We start from the raw sequence: 20,838 nt of genomic DNA on the forward strand, positions 1-20,838 counted from the left end.
GCAGCTGCCCCTGGAGTGACGACTGGGGGCAAGTAGCCCCCACTAGTGTAGATGAGCATGGATCCTTGTGGCAATCTGGGGCCCCACCTCTGGGGGCCTCTTCCTTCTTCTTCTTCTTTATATATATATATATATATATATATATATATATATATATATGTTTATTTATTTTGAGAAGTGGGAGGGGCAGAGAGAGAGGGAGAGAGAATCCCAAACAAGCTCTGTGCTGTTGGCCTGGAGCCCAATGCCGGGCTCCATCTCACGAACCATGAGATGCTGACCTGAGCAGAAGTCCAGAGTTGGACGCTTAACCGATTGAGCCACCCAGGCGCCCTTGGGGGGCGTCTCCTAAAAGGGATGTCAGTAGGGCCAGCTTCCTCCTGTGGGCAAAGGAATTCATACTTCCTCCTGTGAGCCCCACTTCCTCCAAAAAGATGTCAGTAGAAGACTGCAAAGTAGGTTGCAAGGACTCAGGATCAGGTGGAAAGGATCTGTGGAGGAAAGGTGGTGATACCCACAGACTCGGAAGGTACTGACTCTGGAGTACTGACCAGATTTGTTCACGTGATGGGGACACAAGCATTTTGCCCAGAGCCAGATTCCAGGGGAAGGGAACTAATTATGGATCTGATCATGTTCCAGGTACTTTATACGTGAATGATTATAAGAATAGTTGACTCCTATTGAAAGCTTGCCGGGCTCTTTTCCAAGCACTTTACATGCATTCATGCACTGAATCTCATCACAGATCTGTGAGGCACAGAAAGGTTTCATAGTTCACCCAAGGCCACACAGCAAGCGGTAGTGCTGGGATACTGTCAGGGGATCTGGCTACAGAGTGGGCTCTTGGCCGCTGCGTTTGACAGTCTCTTGGTTAATTCAGAAGGATCAGAGGAGCTGGTTATTTGAAGAAATAAGCTCAGCAAAGCAAAATGACTTGCGCACAACCTCCTAGGTAGTAAGCGACAGACCCCCCCCCCGCCCTGGGCCCAAGGTCTTCCCGACGACTACCAAGTCCAGACTCTCCAGTCTCAGCTCTGACTTTGGATTTTTCCTCCCATCCAGGTTTCCCGCGCTGTGTTCCCTCTGTACCCCTTCGTGGTTGCTTACCTCACTCACTCTTGCCATTACTGCTTCCCTCGGCAGTGATAGAGCTATTTTTTGACCTTTATCAACAAGAGCATTTAAAAGAGTAAAACGTATCAGTGTTGTCTAAGGATCTTTTCTAAAGTAAAGGAAAATGTCGACAGCTTTCTTTTCATCTCCGTGGACGTTCCCTCCATTCCTTCTTTCTTTAGTGGGAATACTTATAATAAAATACTTATAAAAGGATGCGGAATGGGATGTAGGGGGAGTTGACTGTGGGCTTTAAAAGCTCAGAAACATTACCTTTCTACCCCTGGCCATGGAGGCTGACAGACTCTGTAACCACGAGAGGGCACTGTGAGCTCACTTTTTGTGAATGCTTCCGAGGGTGGCAGACCAAGTTCCAGGACCCGGACACTCCCACAACCAAGAAATCCTGCAGTATTTTTATAGGAGCACCAGCTCTCATGACAGAGTCATAGTGGTCGCTTTTCTACCAAAGCCCCCTGAACTACATCCCTGGAAGAAATACCTCAGGGTCCAAAAGGAGCTTGGTTTGGGGGACCCCCTGTGATCTGGCTGCTGCCCTGAGAACAGAAGTCTCCAGGCATTCAGTGCTGCTGCAGCAAGCAGTTTCCTCCTTCACGGGTTCCATTGGGTCCCTTACCATCTCAGCTCAGTCGTCCATCTTCCTAGGTTGGGAGGCCTGCCTCTTTCGGTCCCGGCTTCTTTGAAGCAGTCTGGCCACTGACCCAACCCTTCCCTCTGCCTGCTGGAATTTCATTTTTGTTTTTTTTAACCTACAAAATGGAAAAGATACAGAAAAGCACAAAGAACAACCTAATCAACACCCATATTCCCACTACTCAGAAGATATAATTGGAAAAGTCAAATCGTTCTACAGGTCTTGTTGATTAAAACAGCTGTCTTGGGACCTGACTCCTACCAGATACCCCATCACTTCCTGTTCTTGGGAGGCAACCTATCTTATTTTATTTTATTTTATTAAAATGTTTATTCATTTTGATGGGGGCACAGGGGCAGAGAGAGAGGAGAGAGGAGAGAGAGAGAATATCCCCAGCAGGTTCCATGCTGTCAGCACAAGAGAGCCCCATGCGGGGCTGGATCTCACAAATTGTGAGATCATGACCTGAGCCGAAATCAAGAGTTGGGCACTTAACCGACCGAACCACTCAGGTGTGGTTTATTTAACCAATTTATTTTAGATGCTTCTTATGTTACTTCCATATGTCTGAACAACATGATAATACTATCTCTCTCTTTTTTTTAATGTTTATTTTTGAGAGAAAGAGAGAGACTGCATGGTGGAGGGGCGGAGAGAGGGAGAGAGAGGATGCGAAGTGGGCCCCTTGCTGACAACAAAGAACCGATATGGGTCTCGAACTCACAAACCGTGAGATCATGACTTGAGCTGAAGTCAGTCGCTTAACCCACTGAGCCACCCAGGCGCCTCAGTAATACCATCTCTTGAATGTTCATTTGAGGTGTTACCATTTGACCTTTCAACATAGAGGATCAGGATTTAGCTGTTTTTCAATCTTTGCCTATAGGCAGGGGGGAAAAAGTAGAAAGGGAGGAGGTAATAGTCACAGTTTTGAAAGCTGGAAAGCAAAGGATGATGGGTAACTTAGCAGATTTGAAAAAGCAAAGTCTTAGGCAGCAGTAGGGAAAGCTTCTAGTGCAGCACCCCCAGAAGGCTCTGCATTGGAGGCAGCAAATAGGTACTTCAGAAAGTAGAAATGAAAGCAGGAGGGTGGGTCCCTGGTCCCCTCCCGAACTCTGAATAGTCAGATGACTGCCTTTCTCCAACACTGGCTGATTGTTCAGTTCATTCTCTGGGGAAGGCAAACAGAGGGTCTGTGGTATTCAATGGAATTGTCTTCTAGCTTCTCACACTCATTTTAAGAAGTTCAGTATCTTCCTGACTCTTGAGCTTTTGTAAAATTGTTATTCTTCGACCCACTCCAGACATTTGAAGGGTTGTCTCTTTGTCCCCAGAATTTTGAAATTTTACAATGATGTATATTTATGTGAGTCTATTTTCACCTATCGGGCTGTGTACCTAATGACCCCTTTCATTGTGGAAATTCTTATGTTTTGGTTTTGGGAAATTTAAAAAATTATTTCATTGAATCACATTCCCCACCCGTCACCCCCAAACATACCATTGTCTTTGTTGCCTCTTTTTGGCGCTCATATTATTCAGATGTTGGACTTCTCCAACTGGCCCTCGAAATGATTTTGTTTGTTTGTTTGTTTGTTTGTTTCTGTAGGAGATTTTTTTTTTATTTTTTAATATATGAAATTTACTGTCAAATTGGTTTCCATACAACACCCAGTGCTCATCCCAAAAGGTGCCCTCCTCAATACCCATCACCCACCCTACCCTCCCTCCCACCCCCCATCAACCCTCAGTTTGTTCTCAGTTTTTAACAGTCTCTTATGCTTTGGCTCTCTCCCACTCTAACCTCTTTTTTTTTTTTTTTTCCTTCCCCTCCCCCATGGGTTTCTGTTACGTTTCTCAGGATCCACATAAGAGTGAAACCGTATGGTATCTGTCTTTCTCTGCATGGCTTATTTCACTTAGCATCACACTCTCCAGTTCCATCCACGTTGCTACAAAAGGCCATATTTCATTTTTTCTCATTGCCACGTAGTATTCCATTGTGTATATAAACCACAATTTCTTTATCCATTCATCAGTGGATAGACATTTAGGTTCTTTCCATAATTTGGCTATTGTTGAGAGTGCCGCTATAAACATTGGGGTACAAGTGCCCCTATGCATCAGTACTCCTGTATCCCTTGGATAAATTCCTAGCAGTGCTATTGCTGGGTCATAGGGTAGGTCTATTTTTAATTTTCTGAGGAACCTCCACACTGCTTTCCAGAGCGGCTGCACCAATTTGCATTCCCACCAACAGTGCAAGAGGGTTCCCGCTTCTCCACATCCTCTCCAGCATCTATAGTCTCCTGATTTGTTCATTTTGGCCACTCTGACTGGCGTGAGGTGATATCTGAGTGTGGTTTTGATTTGTATTTCCCTGGTAAGGAGCGACGTTGAACATCTTTTCATGTGCCTGTTGGCCATCCGGATGTCTTCTTTAGAGAAGTGTCTATTCATGTTTTCTGCCCATTTCTTCACTGGGTTATTTGTTTTTCGGGTGTGGAGTTTGGTGAGCTCTTTATAGATTTTGGATACTAGCCCTTTGTCCGATATGTCATTTGCAAATATCTTTTCCCATTCCGTTGGTTGCCTTTTAGTTTTGTTGGTTGTTTCCTTTGCTGTGCAGAAGCTTTTTATCTTCATAAGGTCCCAGTAATTCACTTTTGCTTTTAATTCCCTTGCCTTTGGGGATGTGCCGAGTAAGAGATTGCTACGGCTGAGGTCAGAGAGGTCTTTTCCTGCTTTCTCCTCTAAGGTTTTGATGGTTTCCTGTCTCACATTCAGGTCCTTTATCCATTTTGAGTTTATTTTTGTGAATGGTGTGAGAAATTGGTCTAGTTTCTGTTTGTTTGTTTTTGAGTAAACTCTGCGCTCGCGTGGGACTCAAATTCATGACCCGGAGATCAAGAATCACACGCTTTTCAGACTGAGCCAGCCAGGTGCCCCTTCTTCTTCCCCTCCTCCTCCTCCTCCTCCTCCTTCATCTTCTTTTTAATGTAAAGAAAAAACTTATTGAAGATTGGAAAAACAATTCCTAAAAGACCAACTTTTCCAGAAAACTGTAGCTACACAATGCATTCCATCTGTCATGTTAAAACATGCATTAGACAGACACAAATTTAAAAACCATAAAACAAGACGCCATTCTTCAACAATCTGAGCAGAGAGAAAATGCATCTTTCCTATTTTTAATTTCTTTCTCTTTTTATTTCCTGAGTTTTTGAAAATTTCTGCTACGTGCTTTCATTTTAAAAGTCTTATGTTTGCTTTGCGAATGTTCACTTCTTAAAATAGCATGTTCTTTCACAAATACAATATCTGAAGTCTCTGAGGATATTAATGATTTTTTTTTTTTTTTTGGGTCTTGATTTCTCCTTGATGCATTGCTTCTGTTTCCTCTTTGTTATTTATTTTTTATTTTTTCTCCTTGCTTATGTTGGTTTCTGTCTTTTGCATCAAAGGTTTTCTTCATGTATCTGATGACTGTCTGTCTGCTCATACTTAAGAGTGTGATACTAAATGTTTTTCTAGAAACTCTGTGAACATGGGTATGGTCTTCACCAAGGGGGATCTGGCCGGCCTATTTCCTCCAGAGAATTCTCAATGTTAGTATCTTCCAGTTTTCTCTCTTGGGTTTGTCAGATACCTCAGAAGTTCTTCCAATTTCCCCCCATGGAACATACATTCCTGCTTGCCAAGGTCTGGCAGCTGAATGAGCCAAGTAGGGAAGAACTGAAATCTAAATATTTCATAAACTGCTGGCTGTAGCCTCTCCAGTCATGAGGGATAGACAATAGCTCAGTTGGCGGTGAGGGGCCTGCAGCACTTGCTTGTAGTTGGGATGAGTTTGCCCCTGAATCACAAACCTTTCCTGAATGGATTAATAGGCAAGCCAGTAAAGGTGAACCTTAAGTGGGAAATGGAGTATAAAGGCCACCTGATCGGGGCGCCTGGGTGGCGCAGTCGGTTGAGCGTCCGACTTCAGCTCAGGTCACGATCTCGCGGTCCGTGAGTTCGAGCCCCGCGTCGGGCTCTGGGCTGATGGCTCGGAGTCTGGAGCCTGCTTCCGATTCTGTGTCTCGTTCTCTCTCTGCCCCTCCCCCCTTCATGCTCTGTCTCTCTCTGTCTCAAAAATAAATAAACGTCAAAAAAAAATTAAAAAAAAAAATAAATAAAGGCCACCTGATATCTGTAGATAGCATGCAGCTTGCAAACGGAAGAATACATAGATGGAGCATTTAGACGAAGCTTTTCTTTAATGTTTATTTAGTTATTCAGAGAGAGAGAGCAGGTGAGGGGCAGAGAGAGAGAGAGAGAGGAAGAGAGAGAATCCTAAGCAGGCTCCGTTCCATTAGCACAGAGCCCATTGTGGGGCTCGATCCCACGAACCATGAGATCATGGCCTGAGCCGAAATCAAAAGTCAGATGTTTAACCAACTGAGCCATCCATGTGCCCCTGGGTGAAGTTTTAATAAGACCCTAACCCAGAGGAAGGAGATTGGTATATAGAAACACAAGGCCCCCCATATCCAGTAAGAAGTCGTGGACTATATGTACTCAGTGACTGCCCAATTCCATACTTCTTACTGGACAGGTAATCTCACAATATAAAGAACTTTGACTTCTGGTCCTGAATCTGCTGCTAAATCTGAAGTGACTCTTGAGTGAATCCTTTTTTTTTTTTTTTTAAGTTTATTGATTTATTTTGAGACAGAGAGAGAGTAGGGGAGGGGTAGTGAGAGAGAGAGAGAGAGAGAGAGAGAGAGAGAGAGAATCCCAAGCAGCCTCCGCAATGTCAGCACAGAGCTGGACGCAGGGCTTGAACTCACGAACCAGGAGATCGTGACCTGAGCCAAAGTTGGATGCTCAATTGACTGAGCCACCCAGTCGCCCCTCTGAGTAAATCATTTTAACTTCAACTATTAATCTCATTATTTTTTGCAATGTGAGGATTAGAAGAACCTCCCAATTGTATGTAGTTCTCTGGGTTTGCTATCTTCATCGCTGAGTGAAAGAAGCAAGACTCATGGCCACTATTTGTAAGAAGGAGAATATATACATAAATACATAGAATATTTTCAGAAGGATGCAGATGAAACTTAAGTGGTTGCATCCAGAGAGAGGAACTGAGCATGACTTTCTTTTCAGTAAATACTCTTGTATCTTTTGAACTTGGAAAAAAAAATAATTTCATAAACTTGTGCATAATCATCCTGTCTCCAGGATGGCATTTCCCTCTTCTACGGTGCCTGGTGTCCCTCAGTAACAAAGATGGGAGAAGCAGCAAGTGCAGAGGATGGAGTGGAGAATGGTTGAGGAATGTGCCCTGATGTTTGGCTCTAACAGGTGGATGGTGCCTGGATAAATAAAGGACGAATATCACTTTCTTTCCAGTGCTCCGACTCCTTAAGTTTTGTAACCACATCTCACTGAAGAATTAATTCCTCCCTTCAGTAATCAATTCTAGTGGCAGTCCAGGTAGGCAGCTGCTGTCCATGCACTCCGACACATGCCAGGTGGCTGTACCACAGGTCCCTTGTGTATTAGGGGGAAGAATGAAATCAGTTATAGAGCTGTTAATCTCTGCTCCGACAGCTGGGGGATGAAGCTCTAGGCTGGTTCTTTAGAACAGGAAGGAAATTCTGAAAGCCACAGTGTGAAGAGAAACCTTAAGAAGCCCTTGGGTCTGGTGGACTTGTGGGCTTTGTAGAAATAGCAATCCTCAGATGCCTTCCAACACACAGTGTTAGGCATAAATGTGAAGACCAGGATACAAAAGACTCCACTCGGGGCAGAACAACTCCACAAATGAACAGATTTCCCAAGAGAGCAGTAGCACAGGGAAGTAGGGGGTCAAGGCTGATGATTTCTACCTCTTTGCCAGGGAAAATGTAGTTACTCTATAGATGTCCAGAGGTATTCTGGGATTATCAGGGCTATGGCTTGCTCTCTGAACAACCATAAAACTAAAAGATCCCCTTTGCCTCAGTTTCTCTGAGAATAGAGAAGAAACAACCTAACCCATAATCTGTCACTCAATTGCATTTGAATGTATTTTTTCCTAATATTATTTACATAGTAAAATCTTATGGAATGTGGAATTCTGTCTCCTGCATATTGTTTTAGCACATTATTTTATCATAAGCATTTATTTCATATATATTTTATATATTCCATAATCTTATGGAATGTGAAATTCTGTCTCCACATTACTTTAGCATGTTATTTTATCATAAGCATTTATTTCACTTCATCATTAAAAAAAGTTCTTTGCAAACTTGATTTTATTTTTATTTATTTATTTTAAAACATTTCTTTAATGTTTACTATTTATTTTTGAGAGAGGTAGAGAGACAGAGTGCAAGCAGGAGAGGGGCAGAGAGAGAGAAGAAGACACAGAATCGGAAGCAGGCTCCAGGCTCTGAACTGTCAGCACAGAGCCCAATGTGGGGCTGGAATCCATGAAACGTGAGATCATGACCTGAGCCGAAGTGGAACGCTTAACCGACTGTGCCACCCAGGCACCCTGCAAACTTGATTTTATTTTATTTTTTTATTTTATTTTTTTTTTAAATTTTTTAACGTGTATTTATTATTGAGAGACAGAGAGACACAGAGCATGAGCAGCGGAGGGGTAGAGAGAAGGGGAGACACAGAATCCGAAGCAGGCTCCAGGCTCTGAGCTGCCAGCACAGATCCCGATGTGGGGCTTGAACCCACAAACTGTGAGATCGTGACCTGAGCCGAAGTAGGTTGCCTAACCAACTGAGCCACCCAGGCGCCCCGCAAACTTTATTTTACAGCTGTAACCATTCCCCTATCGCTGGACATTAAAGCAGTTTCAGTATCTTTTTGTCACTAAAAGTGAAACCAGTATACATCTTTGTAGTTACACCTTTTAACATAAAAGTTTGATCTGGCAAACTTACCTTGGCATCAATAAACAATCTAAAACCTCGGAAAAAAACCCATAAAAGTACAAAGAAAGTTAAAAAAAATCATCTCAAAGCCCATCAGTTAAGGAAGTCACTGCTCACATTTATTTAATATTCCTCTCCGCTTATGTATTTATTCGAATTTCATATTATTTCTCTAGTAGAATCAATAGGTCAGAAGATTTGGCCTCGCTTAAAGCGACCTGTTATTCCTTAGTTTGGAAATTTCTTTTTTTTCTTTTCTTAGTTTTTAAATTTCGGCCTAGTGATAGCTAACTACTTTTTTAGACTGATTTTAAACTTCCAAACTCAAAATGTGCCAGAAATTGCCACATCAGGTAAGGTCCTATTTTTATTACTTCTATAAACATTCCCGTTTAAGTCCAGAAAGGTTTCAGGGTCCAGATTTCACAGAAATATAAAAACCAAGCTACTTTAAGCTGGAGGCCAGCGCTCTCTTGACGTGACGCCGCCGCTTTTCCTTTAAATGCCTGGTCACGTGATCGCAGACGTGTACAGACGGAGGAAATTTACGCTGTCAGGGTTGGGAGTCATTCCTCCCCCACCTTCCCAACCCTAGGGTTCTTGGCTTTCCCTTCCCGGAAGCCGCGACTCCTCAGGAGACTTTCTTCGCCATCCCCTTAGTCGTGTCACACCTACTCTCAGTCCTTTCCTTCCAGTTAGTCCCCGGTGCTAGAGCTCTATCTTTCTCGCAGTATCCCACTAGCCAGAGGCAGGGCGACGGGAACTACGACTCCCAGGAGGCATTGCGGACCCCGCCCCTGGGGGCGCGCAGTGTAGGTTGGGGGCTGAGGTCCCACGGTCGTCTCGCCGCGTGCTGCCTGGAGCAAGCGCACTACAGGTTCCGTGGCGCCTCGCGCGCGAGGCGTGCAGGGCCAGGCCGGGGCGGGGCGGGGCCGGGCGGGGTGGGGCGGGACAGGCTGGGGCTGGCTGGCCGGCGGGCGGGCGGGCAGGCGGGCGGAGGAAGGGGGTGGGAGCGGAGGCGATGGAGGGGAGGAGTGGGGGAATGGGGGAGGGAAGGGGAAGGGAGGCGGGAGGCGGGGCCGAGCTGGAGCCGGAGCTGGAGTCAGAGCCGGCGGTTGCAGTGGAGGCGGTGATGTCGGTGCAGGTCGTGTCAGCAGCGGCTACCGCGAAGGTGCCTGAGGTGGAGCTGGAAGACCTGAGCCCCTCCGAGGCGGAGCCGCAACTGGGACGGAGCACGTCGGCTGTGAGCGCCATGGCCCCCCCGGCAGGCGGCGGGGACCCCGAGGCTCCAGCCCCCGCCGCGGAGCGGCCCCCGGCCCCCGGCCCGGGCTCGGGGCCCGCCGCCGCTCTCAGCCCAGCCGCCGGGAAAGTGCCTCAGGCGTCGGCCATGAAGCGGAGCGACCCTCATCACCAGCACCAGCGGCACCGAGACGGCGGCGAGGCCCTGGTCAGCCCCGACGGCACCGTCACCGAGGCGCCGCGCACAGTCAAGAAGGTACTGGGGCCGGGCTGCCTCTCGCGGAGAGAGGGAGGGAGGGGGAACCGCAGATGGTCGCGGCATGGCAGCACCACCCTCCACGCCCTCTCTTCCGATCATACAAGCCCGGAGAGCCCTTTTCCCCTGAAACCCACTCGCTGAGAGATGCCCCCACCTGCCCCCAGTTATGGGGAGCGAAGACTCCAGGTGGCACGGGAGTACTTCGCTATGAATAACATGGAGGTAGCGCTCTCCGCTACTACTTAGAATAGGCAGGGGAGGAGAGGCACCTAATACTATCCTTCGCCTGAGCACCCAGCGTGCTCCCATGTGTTATTTTCCAGACTATTCAGGGAAAAGAACCCCGATGGTGTAGAAAAATCTTACCGCTTGTGAGAGTTCAGCCAGCAGTAGGGTGGAAACATCTTTTCTGTTTGGAGGACGAGTAAGTAGTAGTTAACCTGCCCTGAAATCCTCAGTTGTCTGGTTTCTGCACAGATGATGACTTTCTGCCTTTCTGTGGCCAACCGCTTCTTTAGAGCAGTACTGATGCTGTGCCCTTCATTCCAGATACTGCAGTATCCTTGCATCTTCTCTGAATGTAGAAGGGTAATGGAGAGAGTCTCTTCACTCTTTTCTCTTCAGAGGTTCCTCCCCTCTGCTTAGTAGTTGGCCACCAGAATTATTAGCCTGTGCACGAAGAGAATGATTGTTTTGTTGGTTCCTTACGATCTGGAAGTGTTAGGAAGAGATGCTTCTACTTTGGGGAAAGGCGATCATGGTGAGGCTGGCTGTCTCAGCTGTCAGCTTCTTTCAGACATAGTTCTGAAGGGCCAGGAGTCTCAGAACACCAAGTGAGCTCAGATGTGTGATATTCCAGTATTACCCTTACAATGGCTATCCATGGTGTGCCTCACCTCTCCTAAAGCTAAATCAGCACAGGAAAACGGGCGAGTGTCGGAAAAGACAGAGATATGGATCACATAAAAAGGGATTTATGGTCTGATTTCCAAGGCATAATATGAACACAGTGATTTATGGTTTTTTTTTTTTAAATTGTTGTGAATGATATTTAATTGCTTCATCAGAAGAAGAGCCGTAAAGTGATGTGAAGTCTGCATTGGTATTACTGTGTAAAACTCAGCTGAATTGGAACCCTGGATCCAGCCTAACTTTTGTTGTAATAGTCTCATGATTAAGGTATGAAGCAGATAACCCTTTCATTCTAATTCCCTAGATATAGGTGATAGATGATGTCAGATGTAAGACTGAAGGAATTTGTTTAATTATGCTTTAGGACAGTGTCCGGGTCATTTGCAGTGTGAAACTCCTCTGGGAGGAGTTGTAGGAGGCAGCACAGGTCCCAGGGCTGGTAGTACCTAGCGTGAGTCTGGACATCGGAAATATTTCTGACTGGTTGAGTTGCTTTCTCACTTTGGCCAAATTTTTTTCCTGTGATTAGGGATCTTTTTGTGTAAAATTCTGTAATTTGAATTCTAATAATTTGAATAGATCTCTTGACTGTAAAGATTGTTTAACAAATTACTTTTAGGGCATGGGATTTACAGACAGGCAAACCTGGGTTTCAATACTAGTATCCTCACTAACTAGCTTTTGGGTAATTTCTAAATTTTCCGAATCTCTTAGTTTCCTCTGTTATAAAATGTAAATACTAATATGATTGAAGATTAGAAATATTTGTAAAGGGCTTTAGCATAGAACTTGGCACAAGTACCAAGGGCTTAAGAGATGATGGCTATTATTATTAAGGACGATTTTATTTTATTCCTCCTCCAACTGTGGATTAAGTGCATGCCACCATGACCTCGTCTGAAAGGTACACTCAGTTCAATAGACTTTATATAAAGAAGTTAAAAAATCACAGGTCAGCATGTCAGTCTATTTTTCTTAAATCTAGATGTGCTTCTTGACCATTTTCCTTGTTGTTGAACCACCTTCTTCCTGTTTTTTTCTAGCATCAAAATGTAGGTTCCATGATTCTAGATTTACTCAGCAGCCTCAAGGCTATGGAAGACAGGGCTGAGCTTGCCTTACAACGTTAATTGCAAACAAAAAACAACTTTTGCTGGAAGTTGAGCAAATGAAACTCTGGGCAAGGATACAGCTGTATGACACAACCAAAGGCATTGCTGAGCTCCTTTTGGGGGACAGAATTTTCAACTTTCTTGATATTGAATTGGCTAACTTAAGTGCACGAGACTGCCCGTTTTTCCCCACATTGAAAGTCACCTCGTTAAGAGACTGCAGTGTGACATTTTGATTTGTTGCCTCTTTCTTGATTCTTAGATTGTTTATTTAATCATTCTTACCTTGACACCTTTCTGCTTTTATTGTAGGGAGCGATTGGGGGTATTAGATCTTGAAATAGCTACTTTTGGCTATGTAATTGGTGACCGTAGCTTTTATTTTGTAACTGTCACATACAAGCTTATTTATCTTAAGTCACATTTTAGTTGATGGTTTCCCATGTATCTGTCATCAGTTTTCTCTGATCAGTTACTCTGCTCAGCCACACGAGGGAAATAAACTTTTTGTAAGAGCCAGAATTCCCAAGTGCAGTAGTTAATAAGAATGAGCATATGGTATGCAGATTACTTAGTCACATCTTATCTTTGACTCCTACCTTCATCATGTAACTTGCGGTGCTGTGGGGACCAGATCTTGTTATTGTGGCTATTGTATATTTGTATTAACGTCTTTCTTCATAAGTTCACGTTCGGTGAACCCGACAAACCAGAAATCTCTGTAAGAAGTGATTTGTGGAATCGGAAGATAAATTTCAAGTGAATGCAGTAGTAGTAGTTGAGAGGGTTTCTTCCCTGTGTTCTTGAAAATGGGGTAATAAGAATGTCATAGCACATTTCTCACAGCAGAGGAAACAAGGCAGGAGAGGGTTTATTTCAGGAAAGTTAAAACTTTCTGACAGTAAGGCTGCAAGCCTCAGAACTGTAACTCGTTTGTGCTTACATCAGTATTGGTAATGACCATGTTCGAGCAGTCTTTTTTTTTTTCTTTTTCCTTTTTGGCAAACGTATCCACTTTGCACTGGATTTGTTGCTGTCAGCAGAGAATGAGTTGAGCCATGTTAGTTCTTTCTTGCCCTGAATTCTTTAAGCTCTTGATTTGGTTAATTATAGATCACTAAAACGGAACCTTTTGGATGCAGGCACGGTATTGTGGGAGCAGTATGACTCTTTTTGCCAGTTAGGAAAGTACAGGCTTGCAAAATGTTCATTAAAACAATTGGCAGAATGATCCTAATATGGTTTACCATCAATTGACCTTTTATATTCCAGGAAATGTTAGAATCATTTTTCTTTTTTTCTTTATTTTAGAGAAAGAGCTTGTGAGTGCAAGCAGGGGAAAGGGGCAGAGGGAGAGAGAGAGAGAAGTATCGTAAGCAGTGCAGAGCCCAACATGGGGCTTGATCGCTGGGATCGAGACCTGAGCTGAAATCAAGAGTCTGTCGCTTAGGGGTGCCTGGGTGGCTCAGTTGGTTAAGTGTCCGACCTCGACCTCGGCTCAGGTCATGATCTCATGGTGTGTGAGTTCAAGCCCCTCATGGGCTCTGTGCTGACAGCTCAGAGCCTGGAGCCTGGAGCCTGGAGCCTGCTCTGGATTCTGTGTTTCTCTCTCTCTCTGCTCCTGCCCTGCTCACACTCTGTCTTTGTCTCTCAAAAAGTGAGTAAACGTTAAAAAAAAAAAAAAAAAAAAAATGTTCTGTCCCTTAACCGACTGAGCCACCCAGGCACCCTTATAGGCATTTTTCTAATCCTGACAATAGCACATTGAGCTATAGGTGGCATTATCTCCATTTTACAGATAAGGAAATGGGGTTCTGAGAGGTAAAGTGCCTTGCCCAAGATTATACATCCAGCAAGCTGCAGAGCTAGGACTTAAATCTGTTTTAAACCTTTGCTTGTTTCCAAAGCCTATGTCCTTTTTATTATACCATACTGATTCTTTCTAAATTCTTAGATGCTGGATTCTGGCCTTCTCCCAGAAGTGTTTCAGAATACTTAGTGACCTCTAAGGTATGCCTGTCTGCCCTAAGGTTTAGGCCATTCAAAACCAAAGTTAAGGAGGGTCTGAGTCAGGGTTCTAGGAATAGGAGAGAAAAATAAATGTACAAATGTAGAACCTCAAAAAATTGTAAAATTATAAGGAAGAAGCGCATCTTACATATATAAAAAGGTGTTTCAAGATCAATGATGCATTTTCACATTAGTAATCTGAGAAATTTATCCTTATTTTTAAAGTTATAGGGGCGCCTGGGTGGCTCAGTCGGTTAAGCGTCTGACTTCGGCTCAGGTCATGATCTCACGGTCCGTGAGTTCGAGCCCCGCGTCGGGCTCTGTGCTGACAGCTCAGAGCCTGGAGCCTGCTTCAGATTCTGTGTTTCCCTCTCTCTCTGACCCTCCCCCATTCATGCTCTGTTTCTCTCTGTCTCAAAAATAAACATTAAAAAAAAATAATAAAGTTATAAGTAAATCTGGAGTACCTGAAGACTATGCTCTTCCTTTCTGTCCCACTAATAGTTTTCTCCCTGTTCTTTAACTCTCACTTTCTCTGTGAATCAGTCTCTAATTAGGCGTTTTGAAAATTAGAAGGAGAAGCATACTGTTATGTATTCCAGCTGTGTACCAGGTACTGTATCAGAGAGCCTTGCATACATTGTTTTAGTTAATCCTCCTATGAGCTCTCCTTGTTTTATTGAGGAAACAGAGTTGAAGAGATTAAGGAATTTGTCTCAAGGTTCCACATTTAGTAATGTGATGGAGCTAATAGAACTCTACTCTGATGCCAAAGCCCAGACTCTTGCTTTTCAGTTGAAGTTTCATTTCTCTGTTCAAAGCTCAGATTGAATATTTTATTTTATTTTATTTTATTTTATTTTATTTTATTTTATTTTATTTTATTTTATTTTGTTTTATTTTGTTTTAGAGAGCGCATGAGCAGGGGAGGGGCAGAGAGGGAGAGGGAGAGAGAGAGAATCCCAAGCAGGACTGACAGTGTGGAGCCTGACATGGGACTCAAACTCACAAACTGCGAGATCATGACCTGAGCCGAAACCAAGAGTCAACCACTTAACCACCTGAGCCACCCAGGAGCCCCATCAGATTGAATCTTTTAAATTTTAGTTAATTTGTATATTTTTTTGTGGATGTTTTTGTTATTTCACCAACAGGCAATTTCTTTTTATTTATTGAGGTTGTTTCATGGTGTGTATACCATATATTTATTTGAACACTTATGAGTTTTCTGAGAATGCAGCCCTTATTTTATATTAGTATGATTTATGAATTCTATTCTCCTTACTCCTGGGAAAGACTGAACATTAGGAATCTGGGAGGTTCCTCAGAGCTGAAGTAGCAGTTGTGTATTTGATGTCTTGTCCAGCTAATTGAAGAAATGGATATAGTTCATGAAAAAGAGAGTTTCTTTATTACAGAAAATGTTTCTCTACCCCACAATGAAAGGGGGGAGAAAAGATTTATTGGAAACTTTATTCAGACTCTTTGTTGAGTTGAGTTTATAAAGAATATGCAGTTTCTCTCATGGTACCTTTGTTTAAAAAATGGAGAGATGTACAACTGAGGTGGATGGGAGAACAGTCTTAACAGTTGCCTCGATCCACACCCTGCTATTGTGTTCAGGTGGTATGTACAATCAGAGGAGCTGAAATTCCATTTACCCACTAAGAGGTTAAGTAAGCTTGATCAGGTTTCTTGGGAATTTGTAGTAGCTTTTTATACTGTGAACGACCTATGGCCTGAGAGTGAGAGAGCAGAGCTGAGGAGAAAGTGGTGGATTGAAATTTTTTTTGGTAACGGTTCTGAGTCTAAAACTATTTTGATTAAACTAAATAATTTAAGACATGATGTGTATGATCTGCAGTCTCCTCTTTTCCAGCTATATTCTGCAACAGTTCAGTTAGCCGTTTTCCTTCTTGGACATTGGACACTTGGACGGCGTTAATAGCTAGTGATTTCCTATCCTTTTCTTTAAGGGTCTATCAATAGAAATGTATTGGTTTGGAGCCCAGGGTTTTTTGGATTTTTGTTTTTTTTTTTTTTGGCTCAGAACCTATATTTAGGATGGAGACAGAGGTTCTAGAGCTGGTTGAGTTTCTCTGAGTATAAATCAGACTTTTCCTTAAAGCCTTTCTGAATACTGCAGAGCTGTCATTGAGAGTTAAGTAACCTGAGGCTAAAACTGGCTTCATCTTCCCTATAAACTTAATCTCCTGCAGTGCTCCATGTGAACCCTTTTGATCACTCTAACAGAGTTGATGCTGTTGACTACCTTTTTTTAGAAGCTCTTCCCTTGGCTTCAGTTATGACTCTTCACTTGCGGCTACCATTTACTGGATACTTTACTCTCTGCCCGGCAGCTATCTCATCTCATTTAATCCTCATCACAACTTTATCAGATGAATATTATTCTCTTTATTTTACAGATGAGAAAATACAGGCTCAAAGAGAATAATTAACTTGCTCAAGGCTTTGCCAATCTGTGATGCCTTTGGGGTTAGTGAGATGCTCATAGCAACAGTGGGAGGCTTTGCCACACTGCCAGCCCCCTCCTTCTCTGACTGTTCTCCCATGTGAAATCTGCTTAAGTTATTGCTGCTGCTGTTAAGACCACTCTGCAACCTTTGGGATCTCAGAATCTGTTCTCAGAGAGAAGGCCTAAACCATCATGCCTCACATCCCTGTTTACCTCAATCACTGTCTGACATCCAGGAACCCATTATTTTCTAATACTCATTCCCTGCCACTCTCTTCATCCTCTCAGCTAATCCAGTTCCCCCAAATCTTTCCACCATATCCTCTACAACTTCCCCCTCCATTGTCAGTAAATCCCCATGTAGTATCAGCCTCTAGCAGCAAGATCAAGCTACAGGGGCAACAATGGGGGCCCTGTTCGTGTGGCACCTGGTATCCAGAACTGTAATGGTATAGCTCAAGCTGCAGCATCTCCTGCTTGACGTTAGCCATCACATCTTTGCCAAGCCCATTCTGTGTGTGATTTGGGGTGCTCTTTTTAGCCGTGTAGTCCCAAAGCAGCTTTTCCGCTCTGAGAGCTGAACCATGGAGCTGAGAGTTGTTAGAGGGAATCAGAAAACCAAGCAGATTGATGTCACTGTGAATTCATAATTGTCAACCTCGTGTGCATAATCAGCATTGCCTAACAATATTACACATTTCTCTAGTAAGTTCACTTTCCTACTCACTGCAAATGACTGTTTCAGGCCATCTCTATATCCTGTCTTTCATGTGTTCTTTTTAAATCAGTGATATGCCTTATATTTTAGTATAAAAACAGAAGGCCCCCACCCCCAAAGGAAATGCCTTCATCTTTATACTTCTCAAATTGACAAACCCACCTGCAATTGGGGCTCATCTTTTTCTCCTTACCTCCTGTTGGATAGAGGAAGCATCCTTCATTCTGCCAGAGACCTGTCTCTTTCAGGTGCTCTTACCACATTCTCCTGTCTTCTTAAAGAACTTTTTCCTTTGATTATTTTCTCTTTCTACTAAAGCCTTTCCTACAGTCTTCCAATTTGTGCTAATCTCTCCCATTTTGAAAACCCTGTCCTCTACCCCCCATATCTCCTTTCTGCTTCTATCCTTTCTATTTCCTTTCACAGCTAAGCTTCTTAAAGGGGTTTTCGTCACATACTATATACAGTTTTTCTTTCCACAAACTCTTTAACCCACTCCTACCTTAATGCTCTGACCAGAATAAGATCTTCTTGCTAAAGTTGCTAATATCCATCAGATTGGGAAACATGGTGGTCTGATTTTTCAGTCCTCATCAAGACCTCTTGGTAGGTCTTACCCAAACTTCTTACCCGAACACTTTCCTCTCTTGGCTTCCACAACACTGCCCTTTACTGTTTTCCTCTCACTTCTCTGGGTGCTCCTTCTCAGTCTCCTTTGTTGGCTTTCTCCTTTATCCTGAGCCCTCTGTTCTTTCCATTGTGTTTTCTTCCTAAATCATCCACATCATTCCTATGCCTTTAAGTATCATCTACATCCCAACAACTCCCCAAATTATTTCTTTAGCCAAGATCCCTCTCCTGAATGCCAATTTTGTGTGTGTCCAAATGCCTACTTGCGGTTGCACTTCAAAACTAACATGAACAAAGTGGGTATTTTTATCTTTCTGTCTAATTCCCAAAATATATTCTTGTCTTCTTACGTTAGTTAAGATGTTTACATTGTTTACATTGTTTTTTCTTTCTTTTAAAAAAATTGTGTTTAATTGCACAAGTAATGCCTAAGTATTTTCTTACAAAATAATTCAGTCTAATGAAGCAGAAGTCCTTCCTTGGCCCTCAGCAAGTCTCATTGCCCTCCTCAGAAGTGACTCCTGCTATCAATTTCTTTCTTGACTTTTTTTTTCTGACCTTACATTCAGAGTTGTGCATAGAGAAATTTGTAGTTTTATAATAACTTGTACATAAATAAAGCATACTATATGTTTGCAGGTTGTTTTTTTTTCACTTGGAGTTCTTTCCATATCAATATACACAGATCTATCTCAAGTCTTTTTAACCCTGAATTGACTTCCAAAGTCCATACCATTGTTCTTTATTAAATCATTCTTCTGTTGATGCACATTTAACTTAATATTTTTCTTTATAGACAGTGCTGTTGTAATTACCTGTATGCATTTTTGCGTGTGTGCATGTGTAAATGTTTCTCTAAGGTAGATACCTAAAAGTAGAATTCTGATGTTGAAAGATATCTATGATTTCTTTCTTTCTTTCTTTCTTTCTTTCTTTAAATAAAAAAAAAATTTTTTTTTTTCAATTTATTTTTGAGAGAGAAGCAGAGCACGAGCAGGGGAGGGGCAGAAAGAGGGACACAAAGAATGTGAAGCAGGCTCCAGTCTCTGAGCTGTCAGCATAGAGCCCGACGCAGGGCTTGAACTTGTGAACTGTGAGATAGATCATGACCTGACAGAAAGTCGAACACTTAACCGACTGAGCCACCTGGGCACCCCGAAAGACATCTACATTTTAACAAAATTTTTTTTAATGTTTATTTATTTTTGAGAGAGACCACAAGCAGAGGAGAGACAGAGAGAGAGGAGGACACAGAATCCGAGGCAGGCTCCAGGCCTTGAGCTGTCAGCACAGAACCTGATGAGGGGCTTGAACTCATGAGCTGTGAGATAATGACCTGACCCGAAGTCAGACACTCAACCAGCTGAGCCACCCAGGTGCCCCTACATTTTAAACTTAATGCTGCCTTCAAAAATGTAGTACCATTTTACACATCAATTAACTATAAACAAGATAACCTTTTCACCACATCTTTACCAACCACTGGATTTACATCTTTCATGAGGAAAATCATTTACTGTTTTTATTAGCATTTTTTCTGCTTAACAGTATTTATGAGTGACTACTATGTGCCAAGTGCTAGGGATACAGCAGTGAATAAATTAGAGGAAGATCTCTGCCGTCTTCATGTTGGCTTGTAGGAATTTTTTATGTTTTGGATATTAATTATGTATATGTTGCAGGTATTTTTTTTTCTGTTTTATTTCTTATTGACTTATGACTTTATGATTTTAGAAGTTTTTCTAAAATTTAAAAGAAAGAAAGGAACACTTAGGTGGCTCAGTTGGTTGGGAGTCCAACTCTTGATTTCTGCTCAGATCATGATCCCAGGGTTGTGGGATTGAGCTCCAAGCCCCACGTCGGGCTCCATGCTAAGCTTGAAGTCTGCTTAAGATTCTCTCTCTCTCTCTCTCTCTCTCTCTCTGTCTTTCTCCCCCCGCCCTTCTGCTCCTCACCCCCACTCACTCGTGCATGCTCAATCTCTTGCTCTCGAGAAAAAAAGTTTTTACGTAGTCACATTGGGCATTCTTTTACATAGTCACATTGGGCATTGTACGGCTTAAACATTTTGTGTCTTAGAGTGGCATTTTCTACCCCAGGCTTATAAACAAATTATTTTATATTTTCTTCAACTGTTTTTATGGCTGTGTTTATTATATTTTGGTCCTCAGCCCATCTGGAATTCATTTTGTTTGTAATGTAAGATAGGGATTATTTGGTTGTTTTTTGTTGTTGTTTTTTTTTTTATTTTGAGAGAGAGAGAGAGGTAATCCAAAGCAGGCTCTGCACTTTCAATACAGAGCCCACTGTGAGACTTGATCCCACGAACTGTGAGATCATGACCTGAGCTGAAGTTGGATGTTCAACTAACTGAGCCACCCAGGCACCTCGAGATAGGGATTACTTTGTGATGTAAGATAGATCTATTTGTCCCAAATAAAATTTAATATTTTACTTTTTTGGGTTTGTTTTCTATGTTTTTCTCTTTAACTTGTCCTTCTTCACTGTTCTCATTTCTTTACTTTTACCTGGACACATAGAAGTAACTTTTGATTGAAGACTGTTTAACTCACGAATGGCACTAAAAATTTGCCATCCTTGTACTAAGTGCTTGTAATGAGTAATTCATAGAAGCACTTGCTATTGTAGCAAATTTTACATATTTATAAGCATAATTATGTTTGTTCTTGTTTAGTGGATATAGATTTATGTTTTCATAGAATTTGGAGCCTCGATGATACCTCAGATACACATCCTATGCAGCAGTGGTCTACAGAGGAACTCCCCT

The 20,838-nt window shown here is 42.8% G+C and overlaps 1 protein-coding gene across 2 annotated transcripts in view; it reads left to right on the forward strand.

The window, feature by feature from the left end:
* The first annotated feature begins 9,750 nt into the window (after positions 1-9,750).
* The window catches only part of AHCYL2 (adenosylhomocysteinase like 2), a 171,065-nt gene continuing 159,977 nt past the window's right edge, over positions 9,751-20,838 (forward strand). For both annotated transcript variants that reach the window (XM_078439649.2, XM_078439658.2), the window contains exon 1: positions 9,751-10,189. In XM_078439649.2, the coding sequence (XP_078295775.1) occupies positions 9,827-10,189 (363 nt within the window). In that variant the 5' untranslated portion in view covers positions 9,751-9,826. The remainder of the gene's footprint in view (positions 10,190-20,838) is intronic.

This window comes from Panthera onca, chromosome A2 (assembly GCF_046562875.1).
Source record: "Panthera onca isolate mPanOnc1 chromosome A2, mPanOnc1 haplotype 2, whole genome shotgun sequence".
In the NCBI taxonomy this organism is placed as follows: domain Eukaryota; kingdom Metazoa; phylum Chordata; class Mammalia; order Carnivora; family Felidae; genus Panthera; species Panthera onca.